General features: G+C 32.1%; 2 protein-coding genes across 7 annotated transcripts; one reads left to right on the top strand and one right to left on the bottom strand.

Moving 5' to 3' along the window:
* Positions 1-484: 484 nt before the first annotated feature.
* Positions 485-12,207, bottom strand: LOC109818712 (uncharacterized). Of its 6 annotated transcripts, XM_083066402.1 has the most exons (19): positions 12,010-12,202; positions 11,824-11,909; positions 9,732-9,777; positions 8,994-9,108; positions 8,419-8,486; positions 7,246-7,323; positions 6,958-7,018; positions 3,447-3,768; positions 3,153-3,356; positions 2,800-3,066; positions 2,367-2,697; positions 2,047-2,249; positions 1,830-1,946; positions 1,622-1,749; positions 1,373-1,540; positions 1,199-1,303; positions 1,036-1,111; positions 846-941; positions 485-760 (listed from the first exon to the last, which is right to left on the bottom strand). In XM_083066402.1, exons 7-19 carry the CDS (start codon positions 6,990-6,992, stop codon positions 662-664), a joined length of 2,151 nt encoding a protein of 716 aa, XP_082922528.1. In that variant the 5' UTR covers positions 6,993-7,018; positions 7,246-7,323; positions 8,419-8,486; positions 8,994-9,108; positions 9,732-9,777; positions 11,824-11,909; positions 12,010-12,202; the 3' UTR covers positions 485-661. The 6 variants fall into 6 exon arrangements, with proteins under 6 accessions (XP_082922528.1, XP_082922525.1, XP_082922524.1 ...); XM_083066399.1 differs by having other exon boundaries at positions 2,047-2,697; positions 8,986-9,108; XM_083066398.1 differs by having other exon boundaries at positions 2,047-2,697.
* Positions 12,208-15,130: 2,923 nt separating this feature from the next.
* On the top strand, positions 15,131-16,768 carry LOC109818708 (uncharacterized). Its single transcript, XM_020384237.3, has 2 exons — positions 15,131-15,377; positions 16,367-16,768. The coding sequence occupies exons 1-2, from the start codon at positions 15,272-15,274 to the stop codon at positions 16,609-16,611; spliced, it is 351 nt and encodes a 116-aa protein (XP_020239826.1). The 5' UTR covers positions 15,131-15,271; the 3' UTR covers positions 16,612-16,768.
* Positions 16,769-21,539: the final 4,771 nt, after the last annotated feature.

The raw sequence follows: 21,539 nt of genomic DNA, 5'->3' as shown, positions 1-21,539 counted from the left end.
AAAAAGAACAAATTGACTTACACAAAAAATACACTATATGGCATATGTAATTAATTTTAGTTTTCATCTACAACTAATGAGGAAAAATCCTGAAAATGAAGGTTATAAAACTTGTCCACCAAAATGACAATAACAAACCATATTAAAGGATGAAACAACCCACTATGGCATGGTATTTGTTCCCAGGCAGCTATTATAAGCTATTTGTCTTCACCTAAATCAACAATATATCTAACAACAATTCTAGTCCTAAAATTTATACGATCACTGTCATTCTTTTATGTGATCACCCTCATTCTTTTATACTACTATAATTTTAAAGAAAATAAGAGCAACAATAATTCCAGCCCTAAATGTAGCCAATTTCTCCAATCATCCAACATCAACCAGTTAAACTTGCAGCAAAATCATGCTAAGGAGAATGCCAATAAAAAAAAGGTAGATTGTAACCAAGAAAATCAGCCAAGTTAGTAGAACAACTTGATAAAATTGAACATCTAGTAGAATACCAAATCAAAAATAGAAACTAAAATTTGATATTATACAAACATAATAACGAATAAGTATAGCAATACAACATCAAATCAACCAGAAATAAAAACTAAAATGTGATCTAACCGTCCACGTAACCAGAAACCAAAATGTAACATCTCATAAAAAATCATGATCTATTTCTAAATTTTTCTAAAAAGAACTTTGCCCATTGACTGCGAATGTCTTCCAATTTTGTTTCTAGCAATGGTGCAACATCGTCAAAAAGCTGTAACATACATGATGATATTAGTTACATCATAATCATTAAAAGAAATTAATCAATATTATTAAAAATAAAAGAATTATATTACCTCGATCCAATCAGTTGTTACTTCTCCTTCAATTATGTCCAACATCCAATTCATCACGTAGTATCCACATTCATAATGTCCTTGTTGCATATTACTCTAAAATGAATATCAATTTGAGTTGTATAAACAATTTTTTAATTAAGCTAATAAAAAGCAATTTTTAGGTATATTGAGGTAACAAACCACTTACCATTGGGTAAATCCAATCTAGGTTCTTTGGTTGTGCTGTAGATCTACCACTCATAACATTATACACAACCATAACACTAAAGAAAATAAATCCAAATAAGTTACATGATTAAAATTTATAATAGAGAGCATAAAGTTAATACATGTTACAAATTAAAGTTTACCTTTTTATTAAATTTTTGAATTGTACATTAGGCTTACGATGCAAAGAACAAAACCAGATTGCAACATTGTTTGTAGGACAAAGAACCAAGAGCTGCCAATGATTTCTATATTGAGCCACAATTAGTTACACAACATATACATAAAATAAATGCAATTAATAAACATGCACTTACTGATCGACATAAGGAGCCAAGTAAATTTGCTTTGGTGAAGTTTTTATCCTTTCATTGATATAATTTTGAGACTCAGCTTTTTTATTCCCTGATTTTTGTATTGTCTGGGGCTCAAAAAATCCATACAAGTCACCATGGCCAAGCTCCTCAATTTTTTGATTCAGATATCTGAAATATATGCAAAAGAAAGAATTAATTATGAATGCATCATAGTTAAAAAGATAATGATACTAAGAATTATGTACTTACAACATCCATAATTGTATGATTGAGATGTTGAGCATTTCACGTTGTATTAATTCATATATATCTTGAAATGAAATATACAACTTAAAATCATGATTGTTGACACCAAATAGACTTGCAGGACATATCACCTGAAATGATTAGATTGGGTAAGTAAAAAATCTAAAATAAAAATATGTTAAATACTCTTCATATTAGTTAGATAAGTCACCTGAAATGGTTGGCCATAAAGTAAGGACTTTGATGCCTCACGCAAGTCACTAATAGGATCACTATTAGGTTTTGACCTATCAGGAGGTGGTACTCGTATGTTTTCTCCATCAATTCCCTATACAATGATCAAAAATCAAATATTGATATTAATAAGTAAAAATATGTATTGGTAAATAAAAATATTAATAATGAAAACCATGGTTAAAAATATATACCATGGTTGAAATATCTCTCACAAGATGTCTCGGCCATGAAATGAAAGTCTGTAGGGCCTGTCCAACCAATTGAACCTCTGAAGTAGGTACGGGAACTGGAGCATTAGAATCTCGAACTTGCTCAACAACCACCTTCACCAAATCATTTGTCAAAGGCACATGGTGTATGACTAAACTCCCCTCATAAACTCTACCAATGGCCACTACACGAGGAGGAATCTCATCAATGCATAACTCACATTGATTGGAGATATCAGCATGAGGCTCACCCCCAAAGGGATTACAAACAATAGTAGCACTTGAAGGAGTTGGACAACTACCTTTAGTGCTAGCACGAGCCACCATAGCATGATCTACCTCAACTGGAGGAACATCATGTGACTGTTGAGCACTCATATTTGGGTACTTTGACATTAAACTTTGTGTGACTCGTATATATATTTGTTGTGTGAGGGCTTCAAAATCCTGGGGGCTCAATTTAGATAAGGATGAGCCTTTTGACAATGGTCCAAAGTAATTACTAATAGTAGCACCAGCCCCAGCTGTACGAACACGACCAGGGTGCTCTGGTCGCCCAAGGGCAGTAGTCAATATATCTTGACGACCTTCGGGAATAAAAGAACCTTGTAACGTTTGCTCCTCCAACTCATTCTACAATAAATAAACTTTTTTTATAATATATCCTACAATAAAAAATTCTACAACAAATCTTAAGATAGGTAATGAGATTTTTTTATAAAAAAAAATACTTACAATTTTTTCTGCAACTTGGTTAGTAGACTCAGAAGTCATCTCACCCGAACTTTTTGTGCGAGCCATGTTCCACAACCTATGGCGTGGAGGAGGAGGTGGAGGATCAATCACTACATCCTCACTAGCACCAGATTGTATTGCTTCCTCCTTAAGTCTCTTAATTTCACTTTTCATAAAATTTCTCACAAGCAACTCATAACCCCCACGAGATAATAAGTGGGGAGCATTATTAAGTTTCTGGATATCTTGTGCTTTTTTTCTTACAAGCTGCAATAATTTAATAACCCCATAAGTAAAAGTGAAAAATAAATAAAAATATAATATAAATTTTAAAAACAATAAACACTACTTACCTTCCAAGAAGGGTCATTTCGAATTTCTTTAAATTTTTTCCATTCTTCAAGGTCAATATTATACTCATCAGAAGGACTTTTACCCTTGTATTTCCCATGTACCCACTCTCTTGTAAGATAAGACTTATGTTGCCTAAATTTTGTAGCAACAGATGAAAGCATTTTACTCTTCAATATATTAGTATCACTAATGTCATACACTCCCTACAAAACAATTTTAGATTTAAGAGTTAATAATAATAACATTAAAAATGATTATCATTTAGTCAAATTATGTAAATATAGTGGAAATACCAAAATATCCTGCCAAATCATGTTTTTAGTAGTTTGTGGGACTTCTTTCCAAGAAGGAACTAAAATACTAATCTTGTCTCTAGCAAGGGTTCCCAAATAACTTGAAAATTGAGCTTTGTTTGGCCCTGAAACTATCCCAGTAGTGGGATCCACATAAAGTGATATTTTGGGCCCTTTCATGCGCTTACGGGCTAAACTTTTCATTTGTGTCGGCTTTCTCTTTTTCTTAGATGTAGCCTGTGAAGTAGGGACTGTAGGAGCAGGAGAGTCTTGAGGAGCAGGGGAGCCTTGAGGAGCAGTGCTCGATTGAGTATCCATGTGTCTGTTTTGACAAAAAAATAACCAAGGTCAATTGGAAAAGTAATAAAATGAATTAAAAACATGAGAAAATGGATGAAAAGAATATTAAATTATACATCAAGATAAACATAACTTAATATAGTAATTAAATAGTAATGTTTTCTCATATGCCTTCATCATGGTCATTACGAGTGGCATGAACGTCGTCTTGCTCAATTTCTTCGTTTTTAGTAGGCATACGTGTTGAGAAAGAAAGACTCTCCCAAAATTCAACTGTTGAATCATCAACATTGTGTACACTTCTACCTTGTAGAACCACAGACCACCTTTCATCAATAGGATCTTTGACATAAAATACTTGTGTTGCTTAGTTTGCCATGATGAAAGGTTCATCCTTATGACCCACCTTGCTAAGGTCTACACTTAAAACAGGAACTTTAAAGGCACCATAACTGATCTCCCAAATGTCTTCAATGACTCCATAGTAACTTGTGGATGCCACAATGGAATTTTTATCATTTCTACTAGAAAAATGCATGGATTGAGCCTGAAGAGTAACCCCACTATTCTGCATGGTACTATTGTCATCTTGTGACTTTGTGTAAAAGGAAAAGTTATTGATATCATAGTCAGTATAAGTAAAAACATTATATTTATGTTCATTTGCAAGACATTTTAATATGTTAGAAACACTATCATCACTAAAGACTTTTTCTTTGAACCATTTTAAGAATGTCTTGTTATGCTCATTGACCAATGATTTTTCGTTCATTCTAGGGTTATTTTTCTTCAAAAGGGCTTGATGCTCAGATATGTAAGGAAGAACCTCCTCAATGTTGTTCAATATATACAGATGTGCTTGAAGTAATTTTTTTCGAAGAATGAATTTAACTTTTTGGCCTTTTGTACCCTTACCTTCATATCTATCCTCATGACGAGACTTAGGAATCTCTACAGGTTTTGCTTTGGACATGTAATCTAAACAAAATTCAATAGCTTCTTCTGCAATGTACCTTTCAACAATAAATGCTTCTGGACAGTATGGATTCTTGCTATACCCTTTTAAAATCTTCATGTAACGCTCAACTAGGTACATCCATCGTAAATAAATAGGCCACATAGTCTAATCTCCCTAATTAGATGAACAATCAAGTGAATCATGATGTCAAAAAAAGCTGGAGGAAAATACATCTCCAATTGGCATAGGATAATAATAGACTCATTTTCCAACTCATCCAACTTCTTAGGGTCAATTACTTTAGCACATATAGCATTAAAAAAGAAGCACAAACGAGTTAACACACTTCTAACATTATTAGGCAAAATGCCACGTATAGCCACAGGTAAGAGTTGTTGCATCAAGACGTGACAATCATGAGATTTTAAGCCAACCAATTTAAGATCGTTCCATGATACAAGGCTCTTAACATTTGAAGAGTATCCCTGTGGAATTTTCACACCTCGTAGACATTGACAAAAACTTGTTTTCTCTTTTCTTGACAAAGTATGACATGCTAGAGGCAAATATGTACGCTTACCTTTTGACCTTGGATGTAATTGTGAACGTATACCAATCTCTAACAAATCTTGACGAGCATTAAATCCGTCATTTGTCTTGCCTTTAATGTTTAAAAGTGTGCCTATTACACTATCACGTACATTTTTCTCCACATGCATAACATCTATGCAGTGTCTAATATCTAGATGACACCAATATGGAAGATCAAAAAATATTGACCTCTTCTTCCACAAGTTTTTCTCAATTGACTTCTTTTGGATCTTTCCAAAGATAATATTTATGTCCTTGACCTGATCATAAACTTGCTCACCAGTTAAGGGTATCGGTGAAATTTCATGCTCTTGACATCCATTAAAAGCTTTTTCAATCTCCGATATGGGCAATTAGGTTTGAGAAATTTTTGATGCTTAGTGTAAACAATTTTCTTTCCATGCTTTAGTCGTAGGTAGCTTGTCTGTTGTTGACAGATAGGGCATGCGTGATGTCCTTTAACACTATATCCACTCAAGTTCCCATATGCTAGAAAATCATTAATAGTACAAAATATCATTGCACGCAACTTGAAACTTTGTTGACGATACCCATCAAACACATCAACCCCTTCTTCCCACAAAATTCTCAAGTCCTCAATCAAGGGACTTAGATAAACATCTATGTCATTTCCTGGTTGTCTTGGGTCTGCAATCAGCATACACAATATCACATATTTTCTCTTCATGTACAACCAAGGAGGCAAATTGTAAATTGAAAGGAGAACAGGCCATGAACTATGGTTGGTGCTTAAGTTACCAAACAGATTCATTCCATCTGAAGCAAGTCCGAGCCTAAGGTTTCTTGCCTCACTACCAAAATCTGGAAATAACCCATCAATTATTTTCCATTGTGGAGAATCAGCCGGATGCCGAAGCATGCCATCACAATTTCTATTGTCTGCATGCCATGTAAGGTTCATTGCATCAGTTGCATTAGCAAACAATCGCTTAAACCTTGGAATGATTGGAAGATACCATAACACCTTTGCTGGGCCCCCCTTTTCATATACATCTTCATCACTACTACCACCACCATCCTTCAGTTTGTACCGTGATAGCCCACAACAAGGACATTTGTGCAATGTTTCAAACTCTTTTCTATACAATATGCAATCATTAGGGCATGCATGTATTTTCTTATACTGCAGACCCATTGGACACAAAACCTTTTTCGCCTCATAATGACGGTCTAACAACGTGTTATCTTTTGGAAGCATTAACTTCAACAACTCAAGCAATTTTGTGAAAATTTTATCACTCCACCGATATTTTGCTTTCAAATTCATCAATCTTAAGACCGTTGATAATCGTGTGAAGGTTGTACAATCAGGAAACAAGGGTGTCTCTGAGTCACTTTTTAAATTATCATACACATGTGAATGTGTTTGTTGGAAAGACTCTTGTCCCACATCACGAATCATGTCCTCTATTTGATCTTCCATTTCTACATCACCTTCCTTAGTATGAGACACTGTTCGAGTTTCTTGATCTTCACCATGCCATATCCATGTTGTATAGCTCGTTAAAAACCCAAAATAAGGTGGTCCCGTATTTCATCAATTTCATGTCGTCTCCCATTTAAACAATTAACACAAGGACAATAAAATTTTCCATTTAAATTTGTTCCATTTCGTTGAGCAAATTCCAAAAATTGTTCAACCTCATTTTGATACTCATCACTGATTCTTCTTGCATTCATCCAACTATGGTCCATTTTTCTTCTGTGGCAAAAATTTATTTACACAATTCAATTTTTATGGTGCCTCTATATAGTACAATAGCAAATCATATACTAAATCAATGTTATTTGAAGCTATTATTTCATTTATCTAAGTAGGTAGAAGATCCAAATATAAGTCATCTTATTTCATCAACTACATAAATATAATTCATCTCATTTCTTCAACTAGATAAATAAATTAGATATATATAATTCAGTTTAAGGTACCTTACTAAGAAGATATGACAAACTAGATCTGTTGACTAATGAATGTCAAGAAGAGAAGTATCACCCTCTACACACTTCCTGCCAAATCAAAATCAAGTTTAAGAATATTAAAATGTAACTTATAAATAATTATAATAAATAAAAATTAAATTAAATATAAAGTTTAAAAAGGTTTTACAAATTTTGTCACATAAAATAGCAGTTTGTGTGTTATATATGAGTTATTGTAAATTAACCATACAAAATATGGGTTAAACTCTTTAATTGTTTTTCTTTTTATTATTCAATTTTTCAGCCAATAAAAAAGATATGGTGTTTTACAATTGATCATGAATCAACAAACTTCTCTATTGCTGATGGGTTTCAGCAGTTTAGCTTCCTGCACTTATGAAACAACACTAAAATTATAACTAATGTTTCAACATGTGGTAAAAAAGAGAAATCTACCAATTTACTGATGTTATGAGGTAAAAGTCAGCTGTACAAGTTAGAAGCAAAGTTTTAACTTCAGATTCCTTCCTAAAATAATTTCACCAAATTAATCTATTAGTTTTTAATATAATTAGTAACAAAAAAAATTATATAATACGGCTTTTTGTCAAGTGGTATGATTCTTTGAATACTTCACACTATAAACATCATAATACAAGGGGATGCTAATCTAAAGAATGATGCTAGCTAGCCTGATTAGGCCATTACATAGAATGGTCCACCTATTTGACTGCCAAGCTTTGCATCACGTGGAAGACTCATGGAATCCTATTTTACTGATGTGTTTAGTCTGTGAACTTTTGTCAATTTTCATTTTTAGTCTCCGTATAAATTTTATTCATCTTTAGTTCCCCAAATTTTTATACATGAATTAAAAAAATTTTGACACCTAATGGGAGAAAAAGGTTTAAAGACTACAAGTGAAAAGTGTCAAATGTTCAGAAACTAAAATTAATAGAAAAATTGTTCAAGAGCTAAAAATAAAAATTGACAAAATTTCAAGTATTGAAAACATTTACTTCAAGAAAGCTTATTCTTCAAAGATTTCTCCCTTATTATGTTTATTTGTATATATTGAAAGAGTTGTGCTGCTTCAATATTTTACCAATTATTTTAAGTCTTTAATCTAAGAATATATCAGATATATGTGTTGGAGAAAGAAGATGGTTAGATAGTAGTTACCTTTTCAATGAAGTCGATGGTTTTGCTATCTGTTATCTTTTTTCCTTGCTGATCCGTGACATGAAATACTGTATTTCATTAGGTGAACAAGTTAGCTGCTTAAACATTTGATTCAGGTAGGGAGTCTTCGGACACATGTGAGAGCATGCATGTGTACGTGTGTTTTTGAGAGAGAGTGGATATTGTTTGTCTAGATCTAATGTCAAAATCATTTTCTTCACAATTTTGGATTTACTGCAAGCAAGACATACAAGTGCACGTTTGTTTGCTGACCAAGATCTCAGTTCCAAAGACAACAATAAAATACTAAAACCACCTTTTCTCGGCGGGTGGAGTTGGCTATCACAGATGCAAAGGCACAAGAAAGGGGGGAAAACCGAAAAACACTTCATGCTCTCATGGATACAATCATATATTCGAGAGAAAAAATGTCTGTAACGTAGAGAAACTTGATAGCAGCCAATGTTTTTCTTAGTTACCCGTTTTCAATTAGGCTAATAACAAGCATGAACAGGGCACATCTGCGTAGTTATTAATGCATTTCAAATAAAAGTTCAATTCACTCACAAACATACCATCCATAAACCATCCCCCATCAGAAGATATGTATGCTTTGGTAATTATGAAGTCAAGGTCTGTCAAGATTTGCACGACTTCCAGCAGAATTCCAGGTTTGTTAACACTATCAACCTGTTATTTTTGGGGGGATAATAAAAATCCATCAGTAGAGGATAATATTACAGTTGCATATTGCATCCACTAATCTCCAAATAAATGATTCTTTCAAGAACCACGAAAAATGATACTGTGATGATAATGCAGTGGGAATCCTTATGGTATACATCATTTACAAGGAACAAAGAAATCTATACGGATTAAGTGGATAAAATTTTAACAATGTTTTTTTTGTCTGTTTAATTTTCAGATAAAATTTTGTAACTACTACATGAACTTAAAAAGTAGAACAGAACGAAATATTTCCAAAAAAGGGTTTCTGCAGAGCTTGGCAATGAGACAAACCACAGGCTATCCAAAAAGTGGTATCATCCTTAAGTGGATTGATCATGATTTTAAAGTAAAATCAAGTTTGACTGAAGTTTTGACCATAGGTTTAAATCATTGAGGACTAATGAAAATTATGAAATCTAATATAATTTAAAAACAAATGAAAATCAAAACTCTAGGTTCAAGAATCTTTAAATATCACATAAGCTGAGCCTCCTAAGAAGCTAGATAGCTAAATTAATCACAAACCACGACTCGCAAGAAGGTCATGGAAAAAAGTTCTAACTAATTATTTTGAGAAATTATACCTTGACCAGTGTACAATTATGACATGTAGTGTTGTCCACAGAGACCCTGCGAAGTGTAAACAGAGTTCACCATCAACGTGTCACTTCTTTCATAGGAAATACTACTATAAACTCCAAGTCTAAAAGGTGTTGAGTGTTGAGGCCTTTACTCCTCTTGGGATTGAGTTAATGTCTCTTTTTTATAACAAGGAGAAGTGAGGAATCAAAGCAACTTTTTAAAATTTGTATCTTGTTTCATTTCAATCTTGTTTAGTAAGTAATAATAAGTGTTTCTAAACAAGTGTTTTAAAAATAAAACAATTCTTTAAGAAGTAGATAGGAGTTGCTTCTTAAAAACTGTAGAAAATTGTTTATTTTAAAAAAAGTTTAGACAAACACATCAAAAAAATCATTTATGATCTGAATTTGTCTAACAAATTTCATTCTTATATTGTATATATTCAATCAGGAACCTGGTCAACCTGAAACCAAGGCCAACATGAGCATAGTAAAAGAAGAACATGCAGACAACCAATCAAAAGAACATGTGATAGCAGAATGTGGTACAAAATTAAGTTATCATGTTGATAAAGAGAAGACAGTAGCACACTTCATAGAGAATTTAGAGAATAAGGATGCAAGTGAAATCACATTACAGGAAGCCACAAATGCCAAACAGCCTACTGACGTTGTGATGCAAAAATTAGAAACTAAAGGTAATTAAGTTTTGAAATTTTAGAATTCAAAACCAAAAGCTAAAAACAAACGCAATGCATATATTCATGCCCCCAAAAGAAAAATAACAACATGAATTTAGATGAAATAAAAATTCTTGAATCCACATGCCTCTATAGGTGGATTATAATACATAAATAGTAATTATATGGCCCCATAAAGAAGCTTCTTGCAGCAATAGTACCTTTCTAATTAACACAGAACATATAGATGTATTACAAGTGTAACATAAACAGCTGTGTAAATTATTGTTTTCAACATTTCATATCTATATTGATAGGTGTGCTTGAAGATGAAGACCTACAATCATTGCCTACTACAATGTCAGTTGGAAACGATGCAGTTAATGAGAATTGTCAAAAAGAGATACAGCCTGAAGCTGAATTAATAATGACATATACCAAAGAGGAGCAGATACCACAAGAAGAAATCGATGCAGAAAAGGACATTCCTGAGGTTTGATCAGACTACAAGAAACTAAACTAGAAAAACTAAAACAAATAGTAACTTTAACTTTCAAATTGCATAAGTAAATCATTTCTGTAAATTAACAAACAAAAAACAAAATTATTGTCACGGAATATGCTACCTTCATGTTTTGACAGTTTTTTTTTTAAAACTGACATATAGGATTCAGGAAGAGACATGCCAACTCAATGTGGAAAATGAACAGAAATTAGAATCCCAGACTGCAGTCTCTTGATGTTGAATACAATTTTCGTTTTTTTTAAGTACATCAATAGAACAACCTTGTGGGTTATTTAGTTGGTCTAGAACAATAGGTTCATGTTTTACCCCCTTGTTGCTAAGTAGAAACCAAGGTGCCTCTATGATGCTAAAAGTTACGCAAAAGCATTTCTTATGGACGACTAACTAACCACCCAAAAACAGTTCCAAAACATGAAACCAAACTTGGAAGATTTAAAACAATCAAAAGCTAAAAAGAGGTAATTATAGTCTAGAAGAGAAAAAGAAGACGAAGAACTGTGGGAATTAAGAGTTCCAAAAGTCACTAAACAATACAATAAAAAGAAAAGAGATTTTATTAACATCAAATGAGAGGCTTCCCTTTGATCCTTACAAAGTAGATCTAACTTCTGATACTCAACTTGTAGGCACAATCCTTTTCTTTTCCTAGTAAACTGGCAATACGATAATTACCCTTCACAAAACCGGTTTCAGATTATCACAAAAACAAAAACCTCAAAATTAACATCAAAAGTTTTTCTTCCAAGCTTCATGAAACTCCAAAACACCATAAAAGTAAGAGCAAGCAGCACAATAATTAAAGAAAAAAGTGAAGAAGAAAAAAGCAACAGAAGAATGGGTTAAATGCATGGAGGAATTAGAAGAAAGTGCATATGCAAAAATAAATTACCAGCTTCTGAAGTTTCTGATGAACGTAGTTTTGAGGATCCGACAAGGCTTCTAATAGTGCATTCAAAGAATACAATGCGTTCAATTCTTCCAAAACAAACCCAGAAAAATAAAAGAAAAATTCATTAGAAGAGGGCTTGAATGCATTCACAAAGAAAATGGAATACCCTAGTTCTCGAGGACCTACGGTTGTTGCACGAGAGTAGACGATCAGTTGAGGAACACTCAAAGAAGATTTCGCCAATCAAAGAACTTCCTACGCATGGAGTTGGAAAATCGCGCACTGAGAAAGCACGAGATCAAGCTGGGGCTTAGAAATGTCTTCCAATTCTACATCGAACTATGTAAAATAATAATGTCTTACATCGGTCACTACGAAAACCGATGTAAAACTGCTTCATATGTAAATATAGTGACCGAATAGTATTTTTGTAGTAATGCCTGATGATATTAATATTTTTTATTTAATTTTTTTCCTATGTTTTTTCATAATAGAAAAGAAATAGGTGTGGAGCTATTGTTACTTTAGTTGTGTAGGTTAGCAAACTAGAAACCAAACCTAATTTATGCCAAGGCTAGGAATGAAAAAGTGAAATGGAAACAGAGATGGCAAAATTTTGATCATTTTACTTGCTAATTTATTTCTGTTCAGATTTTTACATTTCCCCGTATCTGGCTGGCAGGGTTGCTAAACTTGTATCATATATTTATGATATATTTTTTTATTTCTTTGAAATATGCCTTATGAGACGGGGCAGTTGATTATAAGATAATTTGTTATTAACCCATATAGCTAGCTGATAAGAACCTATGTTATTGCTTAAATTTCAGATTTTGGTTGCTTTGTCTCTTGCAGCAAGGTTTGTACGTATGGCTTGGGTCTGTTTTGACAGTTCTGATTTTTTCTGGTACATGCATCAATGGTGGGTGGCTCATTTAAAGTGGATCTAAATGGCTCTGATACCATGTTAGAATAGTGGATTAAGCCTAACTCAACACTACAAAACCGACTTGTAAGGTGAGAGTTGTTTTCCACTTATATACTATTCAATTGTTTAATCTCTAGTCGATGTGGGGCTTGGGTTTTTCCCAATAATCACAAGTAGCAATCTCCAATTTGATTTTTAGAAAAAAAAAAAAAAAAAAAAAAAAAACCTAATTGGACCAAGTTTGATATTGGAAATATGAAGATAAAACTTTAGATAGATATTGATGATATGATAGAATTAAAATGAGATTAGCAGTGGACTTATACCACTGATACTAGGAAAAGAATATTTGTACATGGACTCATGATATATTGTAAATAAATGTATATCTCATCACGTATATTTGTCCCAAAGTCCTATATTTATTATTACATTTGATTTGTAGTATATCTAATGCATCTTTGAAAGATTATTGTACCGAAAGAAATTTGAAACATATATCTACATCAATTTAATTATGCAAATTATATTATAGAGTGTTTTATCAAGTCAAAGAATTAATATTAGATTTGTTTACCTAATACCAAAGAGGGATCCATATTTATGATTGTTTTTCGGGGAATAAGACACGAAGAACCTAGAATGAGTATTTCCCTACAATTATGTTAATGCTATTAATTAAGAACAAATTTGAATACATATTTAGAAATATTTTTAATTTTTTTTAATTAAAAATAATATAGAATAGGTGAAACTTTTTCATTTTAAATTTAAGGCATGAATATTGAATACATATCGTGATACATATACATTAGACTCAATTTCATTAAATAAAATCTCTTATATATATAATTGTAATTAAGGAGATCCCATCCTACACAATATTCTTACGTATTTACTATATTTAACGAAATAAAAATAACAAACTAATATAAATCAAACTAGTATTTAATCGGCAATGTGTGCAAGCACAAAGATAACATATATTGATCGATATAAATGAAGAACACACCAGAGACAGGTTTTGAAACTTGGTTTCAATCATTTAAAGAATTGCAAGCCATGCATGAAATGATATATATATATATATATATATTTTGTTGAGAAAGAGGGGGAATAAAAGCCAACTTGCGTCATGATAATTTATGTGCCGAGTTGCATGCACGGAGAACTAATTACATTATTTGTCATGCAGTATGAAACATCCAATCGCATTTATATTTATGGTGTCACAGCAATCTTAAAAGTCAACATTATTGTTCTCAACTCAAACTAATTATAGCAAAGTGAGAGATGTGACAATGCATATCCTCGTTGAGGCCATTGCTCTTACATTCTCCCACAATGTCATTATCTCTCTTCAACACGGAAATGCAAAAAGACAAAGGGAAACCGATCGACTAGCTTCTCATGATAATTTTGGAAATATAAGTTATAAGATAAGACTGAATTAAATTAAAATGATCGACGTCAGGGTCGTGTTTAGAAGTTCTGAGAGCTTAGACAAATCTTTTGTTTTAAGTTGTATTTATTTTATTTATCAGAATCTAAAATCTATATACATATTAATCTAAAAGATAATCAAGTTTTTTTAGCATCTCAATCTATGGTCATTTATTTAATCACTACTTGCAATACAGTTTATGTCAATTTGAAATAACTTTTAATTTAGAAAGAAAAATTGAGAATAACTACGTATGTTATTGATTTTTTAATATTTTTCTAGCACCTAAAATTTAGAGAGAGAGAGAAAATCACTTCATCAAATTAATGCATACTAATTTTTAAGATTAACAAAATAATTTTTTTACAATTCATCTACTTTTAAAATTCACACATATCGAGATTCCGATAAAAAAAAGTTTAAAGTAATTTTATATATTTTATTAAAATAAGCTTTGAATAAAGGAAAACAATTTCATTTGATATGTAAAGAAAATAATTGAAACTAAAAGATTTATTCAAACAATTTCCTTTGATATGTATAGAATATAATTAAAACTAAAAGAATTAATTTTGAACTGAACGTGTGATATTATTACTTTTTTTTTATCAATAATACTCTATTCATAAAAAAATTAAAAATTAATCTCAATATCCAATTTATGTACTTTTTGTTTTAACGTAAGTAAAATAATGTTGCATATATTATTTTAAATGAGTAATAAAACTTCTCATATGATCCATACTATATTTGTTTATATGTATACGTATTTTTAAGCTATATACACTTATTAATAAATTAAATATAAATAACACAATAAAATTTATCAATGAATAATTAATAAAATTATTTTTTAAAATATGTATGGAAGTTAAAAATTTAAAAGGGCCCTAAGGCTACTGCCTAGTTGGCCTTGCTGCCCTTGCAGCAGCCACAGCTCTATAGATCACCACCAAGTAAATGTTTCTTGTTCTTTCTCAACTTCACTTGCCTATAAATAGACAACATTCAAGCCACTTCCTTCACATCGACATATATCTACTAGTTTTCTACAAGTTCACAGTGAGTTCTGAAAAATGGGTTCCAAGGTTTTGCTTGTTCTAGTTATGTTCATGGCCACTATACTTCTGATCTCCTCTGAGGTTGCACCCAATGAACACGAGAGTTTTGACAAAAAAGATGGTAATTCTGTTCATATTTTTTCTGCATTAATTAGAGATTTTGTTGGTTGTAACTCGCGTGATAATTTGATGATAGCACTTAGTATACTACCAAAAAAAAATCGTTATTAGGGGCATCCCGAAAACGTCCGGGTCAAAATATGATTTTCAAATTAAGTTCTAAATTAATGGATTCTGCCAAAGAGAATGGCGATGCCATACACAAAAAGGAAGAGCTAGACTCATAGAATGACAGAGGCAAATAGAGCTTTTGCGCATTTTCGTTAATCTATGAACAGGATCTATATAGACACATAGACCCATGGATCCATACATCTCGATTGAAAAAGAATCGAAATGGATGAATATAAAGTTGTTAGAAGAATCCTATAAAGTCTTTCCACGAGCTAGGACTAAAAGTTTAATTACTTTGGAATAACAACGTGCTAATTTCACCGAGAAGTGTATGGGATTTTTAATCAATATATTATTGGTATAAAATATTCATTAATTTTTTTTTAATTTATTATTTATTATTTTTTTATATTCGAATCTCAAATCTTACGAGGAATTATTAGATAGTTTAGAAACACCAAGTATTTATGATCACAATTAATCACTATATGACATGTATTTAAGATTTTTAATTTAAGAGAGTAAATCAATAACATTTGATTATACACTAGTGCAAAATAACAATTTTTACTACAAAAGTTTATGTTAGTTGTAATCCACAAGATATAGTATGTGATTTATTTACAAACTTGTAATATTTGTCGACCTTTTTATATAGTGTGTATTTTTAACTGGCATTAAATATTTTATTTATAATAATGATTTGTCATGTAGAAATTAATTACGAACCATGTAGATCATGACTATTTAATACTTTTCTTTATTTAGAGAGATCAAGTTCAATTTTACCGATGTTGACACTTAGTACAAACTTTTTGATTAAGCATTGAGGAAGTCATTACTTAATTATTATTTTAATTGTTTTGTTTGTTATAGGGAAGCATGTTCCAAATGGGGTAGATGAAAGCAAATGGGGTTATGGGGGCTGGGGTAACCCTTGGTATGGTGGATGGGGTAACCCTTGGTATGGTGGTGGCTGGGGAGGTCCGTGGCGTGGTGGTGGTTGGGGAGGACCATGGCGTGGTGGTGGCTGGGGAGGTCCATGGCGTCGTGGCTATGGTGGTTGGCGTGCCCCTAATGAACATGTTGAGGTTGGGATTGATGCTAACCCTCGCAACTAAGAACAAAACTTGCTTACTTTATGTGTGGTTCAAGTTATCAAAATAAATAAAACCCTGTTAAAAGGGTTTAGTTGTAATAAAAGTGGAAATCTTGCTCTCTACGCTCTTTGTGATATAAAGGAATAGTAGTTTTATTTAATGTATTTCATTATCTTAATGTTTTTTTTCTTCCTTTTTTGCTAAACTTAAATAAATCTAATTATTTAAATGTGTAATTTGTTTCATCCAATAACACAATTAAGGATTTTGATAGAATTGAAAAACCTGACGTCGGATTATGTATTATAGTTCGTTAACAATTAACCTAGATCAACTTGATTCCTAAGAATTCAACTGGTTAAGTAATGTTTTCTAAAGAAGGAAAAGTGAAGTACAATTTTCTTGTTAGAGAGGTTAATTGACGACAACAATAAATTCTATTCATAAAATGAGGTTATTTTATGATATTTATGAATTCTCACGATTTTACTTTTGATTATCACCTAAAAGGCCTCTTAATTATTGAAGTATGTATGTATTTTATAAGTTGTTATTTCTCTTCTTATTTTATCAATATTATTATGAATAAAATGATTATATTTTTTCTTTTTCCTATAACTAAATTCTTTAAGTCAGTTACAAAGTAATTTGAGATTAACTATTTAGATATAAAATTAGTTAGTTACAATAAAAGTTTGTTTAGTTTTTATTTTTGTTTTAACAACTCCAATATCTTGTATATATACATTTTCTGTAATTCCCTTTCAAATAATGTGTTGATCAATGGGCAAAAGTATTTTGCTTCTCAATCACTAATATGGTATCATCGCTTGGAATGATCTTTCTCTTCCGCGTAACAATCTGTTTCTTTGATTGAAAACTCACAGTCCTTTGTGAAATCCTTGATCAATCATGGTGAATTCCGATGGCAATTCTTTGAATCATTCTTTCTTCCGATCATCTTGTAAACCCTGCTAATCCCTTTTTTCTTCATCCTGGAGAAAACCCTGCTCCCATTTTGGTGACTCCGCTACTTTCTAAAGCATGTCCAGATTCAACTGATCCTCTTCAAGAAGCTTGGCACCGATGCAACAAGATGTTGATCTCCTGGCTTATGAGATCCATGACTTCTTCAATTAAACAATCTGTCATGTGGATGGAATCTATGTATGAGATCTGGTAGGATTTATGTGATCACTTTTCTCATGGTGATAAATTTTGAATTGTAGACCTTCAAGAAGGATTGCAAAAGTGCAAACAAGGTGATCACACTGTTTCTCAATATTACACACGTTTACGAATTCTTTGGAAAGAACTCTCAATGTATCATACATTTCTCGCTTCTAAATGTTATCCTATTTGTTCTTGTGGAATTCTACTGAAAATTCAAAAGAAGAGATATGATGACCGTGTCATTAAATTTTTTTGAGGTCTAAATGATGAATTTGCACAAGTTAGATCTCGGGTTATGCTCATGGAGCCTATGCCCGGTCTTATTTGCACTTTTTCACTAGTTCTTCAACAAGAATGAGAATTTGGAAGTTGTTACCCTTAAACGCCTTTGGAATCTACTGCTCTTACTAGTATTCAAAATGAATCAATGAAGAAATTTAATTCCGAAAGAGGTGGTTTCTCCAATGGTCGTGGTGGTGGAAAGTTTGGTAGAGGTTATGGTAGGAACACAAAATGGTGTTCTAAGTGCAAAAAGACAAATCATACTATTGAAACATGCTTCAAAATATACGGTTTCCTTGTTGGTTACAAGACTAATAGCAAATGTTCAACAGCTCCTTCAAATCCATCTGCTAATGTAGCTAATTCTAATCCATTTCTAATTCAATACATTCCTACCTTGGAGGTTGGTTCATCTTAGAACACTTTTGGTTTCTTTAAAGAGCAATGTCAGGCACTCTTAGCTCTCCTACAATAGTCCAAAGATTCCTCTCCTACTATGACCCATGCATATCATTGCACTGTGAATTCCACAGGTATTGATTATTTTCCACCTTCGTGGATTCTAGATAGTAGTGCCACAAACCACATTTGCCCTTCCAAATCTTATTTTACTACTTTCCATTCCATTAAGCCTATCTCTATTCGATTACCAAATGGCAATGCTATTATTGCTAATCATTCAAGAACTATTCACCTTGGTAACTTAATGTTACATAATTCTTTGTAGGTAATGCCTTTTTACATGACGATTTGGAGGAAGTATACCTACGACCTCCTCAAGGTTTACACTTACCACAACCTAATATTGTTTGCAAATTGCATAAATCTCTCTATGGATTGATATAGGCTAGTAGAAATTGGAATGAAAAACATATTTCAAAATATTCATGAGCTATAAAAAAAGCTCTGTCGATCATTCCTTATTCATCAAAATTCAATAATCTTCTATAACTATTCTTTTAGTGTATGTTGATGATATAGTTCTAAGTAGAAACAATTTTTAAGAAATAACTAAGGTTTAGCAGCATCTGCACAAGTAATTTCATATCAAGGATCTTGGACCTTTGAAATTCTTTTTAGGCTTGGAGGTTGCTCGTTCTAAAATAGGATTGGTTCTTAATCAAAGGAAGTATCGTTTAGAATTAATTGATGAAGTTGGTCTTCTTGCCTTTAAACTTGCTTTTACTTCAACAAATCTTGTTACTGAACTTCATGCAGATCACAGAACTTATATAGAAGATCCTTCTTCTTTTAGAAGACTTATTGGTAAATTGATTTATCTTACAAATGACACAATGAATTTTAATGACACTAATCTAACAATATATGAATTATACCCTAATATTGAATCATTTGTCTCAGAATCTGCTTTCGAGGTACCTCAATCAGTTTTAACAGATGCAGGTTCTGAAAATCTTGTTGCAACAAGGGTTTCTTTAAGAACAAACAAGACCTAGGTATTTGGATCAATATCATTGTTATACTCATGATTCTTATAACACTACTTGCAACACCTTTTATCCTTTACATTTATATGTCATATGCTAATTGTTCTTCTGACCACATTTCTTTCTATCATTCTATTTCTGCACATATTGAGCCTTCTAGTTTGAAACAAGCTAGTCAACATGACTGTTGAAGACAGGTTGTGATGACTAAACTTCAGGCTTTAAAAAGAAACCAAATTTGGACTTTGATGAAGCTTCCTCCAAGAAAGCACACTATTGGATGCAAATGGGTTTATAAGATCAAACATACGATAAATGGCTCGATAGAGAGATACAAGGCTCATTTGGTTGCTAAGGGATTTACATAGCAAGAAGAGGTTGATTATTTTGAAACATTTTCCCCTTGTAGCCAAGTTTAGTATAGTGAGACTTCTTCTTGCTTTAACATTGGCACAAAACTAGTTTTTGCATTAGTTAGACGTAGGTAATTCCTTTTTACATGACGATTTGGAGGAAGAAGTATACCTACGACCTCCTCAAGGTTTACACTTACCACAACCTAATATTGTTTGCAAATTGCATAAATCTCTCAATGGATTGAAGTAGGCTAGTAGAAATTGGAATGAAAAACATATTTCAAAATATTCATGAGCTATAAAAAAAGCACTGTCGATCATTCCTTATTCATCAAAATTCAAGAATCTTCTATAACTATTCTTTTAGTTTATGTTGATGATATAGTTCTAAGTAGAAACAATTTTTAAGAAATCACTAAGGTTTAGCAGCATTTGCACAAGTAATTTCATATCATGGATCTTGGACCTTTGAAATTCTTTTTAGGCTAGGAGGTTGCTCGTTCTAAAATAGGATTGGTTCTTTATCAAAAGAAGTATCATTTAGAATTAGTTGATAAAGTTGGCCTTGTTGGCTGCAAACCTGCTTTTACTCCAGCAAATCTTGTTACTGAACTTCATGTAGATCATAGAACCTATATAGAAGATCCTTCTTCTTTTAGAAGACTTATTGGTAAATTGATTTATCTTACAAATGACACAATGAATTTTAATGACACTAATCTAACATTATATGAATTATACCCTAATATTGAATCATTTGTCTCAGAATTTGCTTTCGAGGTACCTCAATCAGTTTTAACAGATGCAGGTTCTGAAAATCTTGTTGCAACAAGGGTTTCTTTAAGAACAAACAAGACCTAGGTATTTGGATCAATATCATTGTTATACTCATGATTCTTCTAACACTACTTGCAACACCTTTTATCCTTTACATTTATATGTCATATGCTAATTGTTCTTCTGACCACATTTCTTTCTATCATTTTATTTCTGCACATATTGAGCCTTCTAGTTTGAAACAAGCTAGTCAACATGACTGCTGAAGACAGGTTGTGATGACTAAACTTCAGGCTTTAAAAAGAAACCAAATTTGGACTTTGATGAAGCTTCCTCCAAGAAAGCACACTATTGGATGCAAATGGGTTTATAACATCAAACATACGATAAATGGCTCGATAGAGAGATACAAGGCTCATTTGGTTGCTAAGGGATTTACATAGCAAGAAGAGGTTGATTATTTTGAAATATTTTCCCTTGTAGCCAAGTTTAGTATAGTGAGACTTCTTCTTGCTTTAACATTGGCACAAAACTAGTTTTTGCATTAGTTAGACGTAGGTAATTCCTTTTTACATGACGATTTGGAGGAAGAAGTATACCTACGACCTCCTCAAGGTTTACACTTACCACAACCTAATATTGTTTGCAAATTGCATAAATCTCTCTATGGATTGAAGTAGGCTAGTAGAAATTGGAATGAAAAACATATTTCAAAATATTCATGAGCTATAAAAAAAGCACTGTCGATCATTCCTTATTCATCAAAATTCAAGAATCTTCTATAACTATTCTTTTAGTTTATGTTGATGATATAGTTCTAAGTATAAACAATTTTTAAGAAATCACTAAGGTTTAGCGGCATCTGCACAAGTAATTTCATATCATGGATCTTGGACCTTTGAAATTCTTTTTA

This window comes from Cajanus cajan, chromosome 11, assembly GCF_000230855.2.
Source record: "Cajanus cajan strain Asha chromosome 11, NIPB_CcT2T_4, whole genome shotgun sequence".
Lineage (NCBI taxonomy): Eukaryota > Viridiplantae > Streptophyta > Magnoliopsida > Fabales > Fabaceae > Cajanus > Cajanus cajan.
The sequence above is the reverse complement of the archived record's forward strand: the minus strand, read 5'-3'. Positions and strand labels throughout refer to the sequence as shown.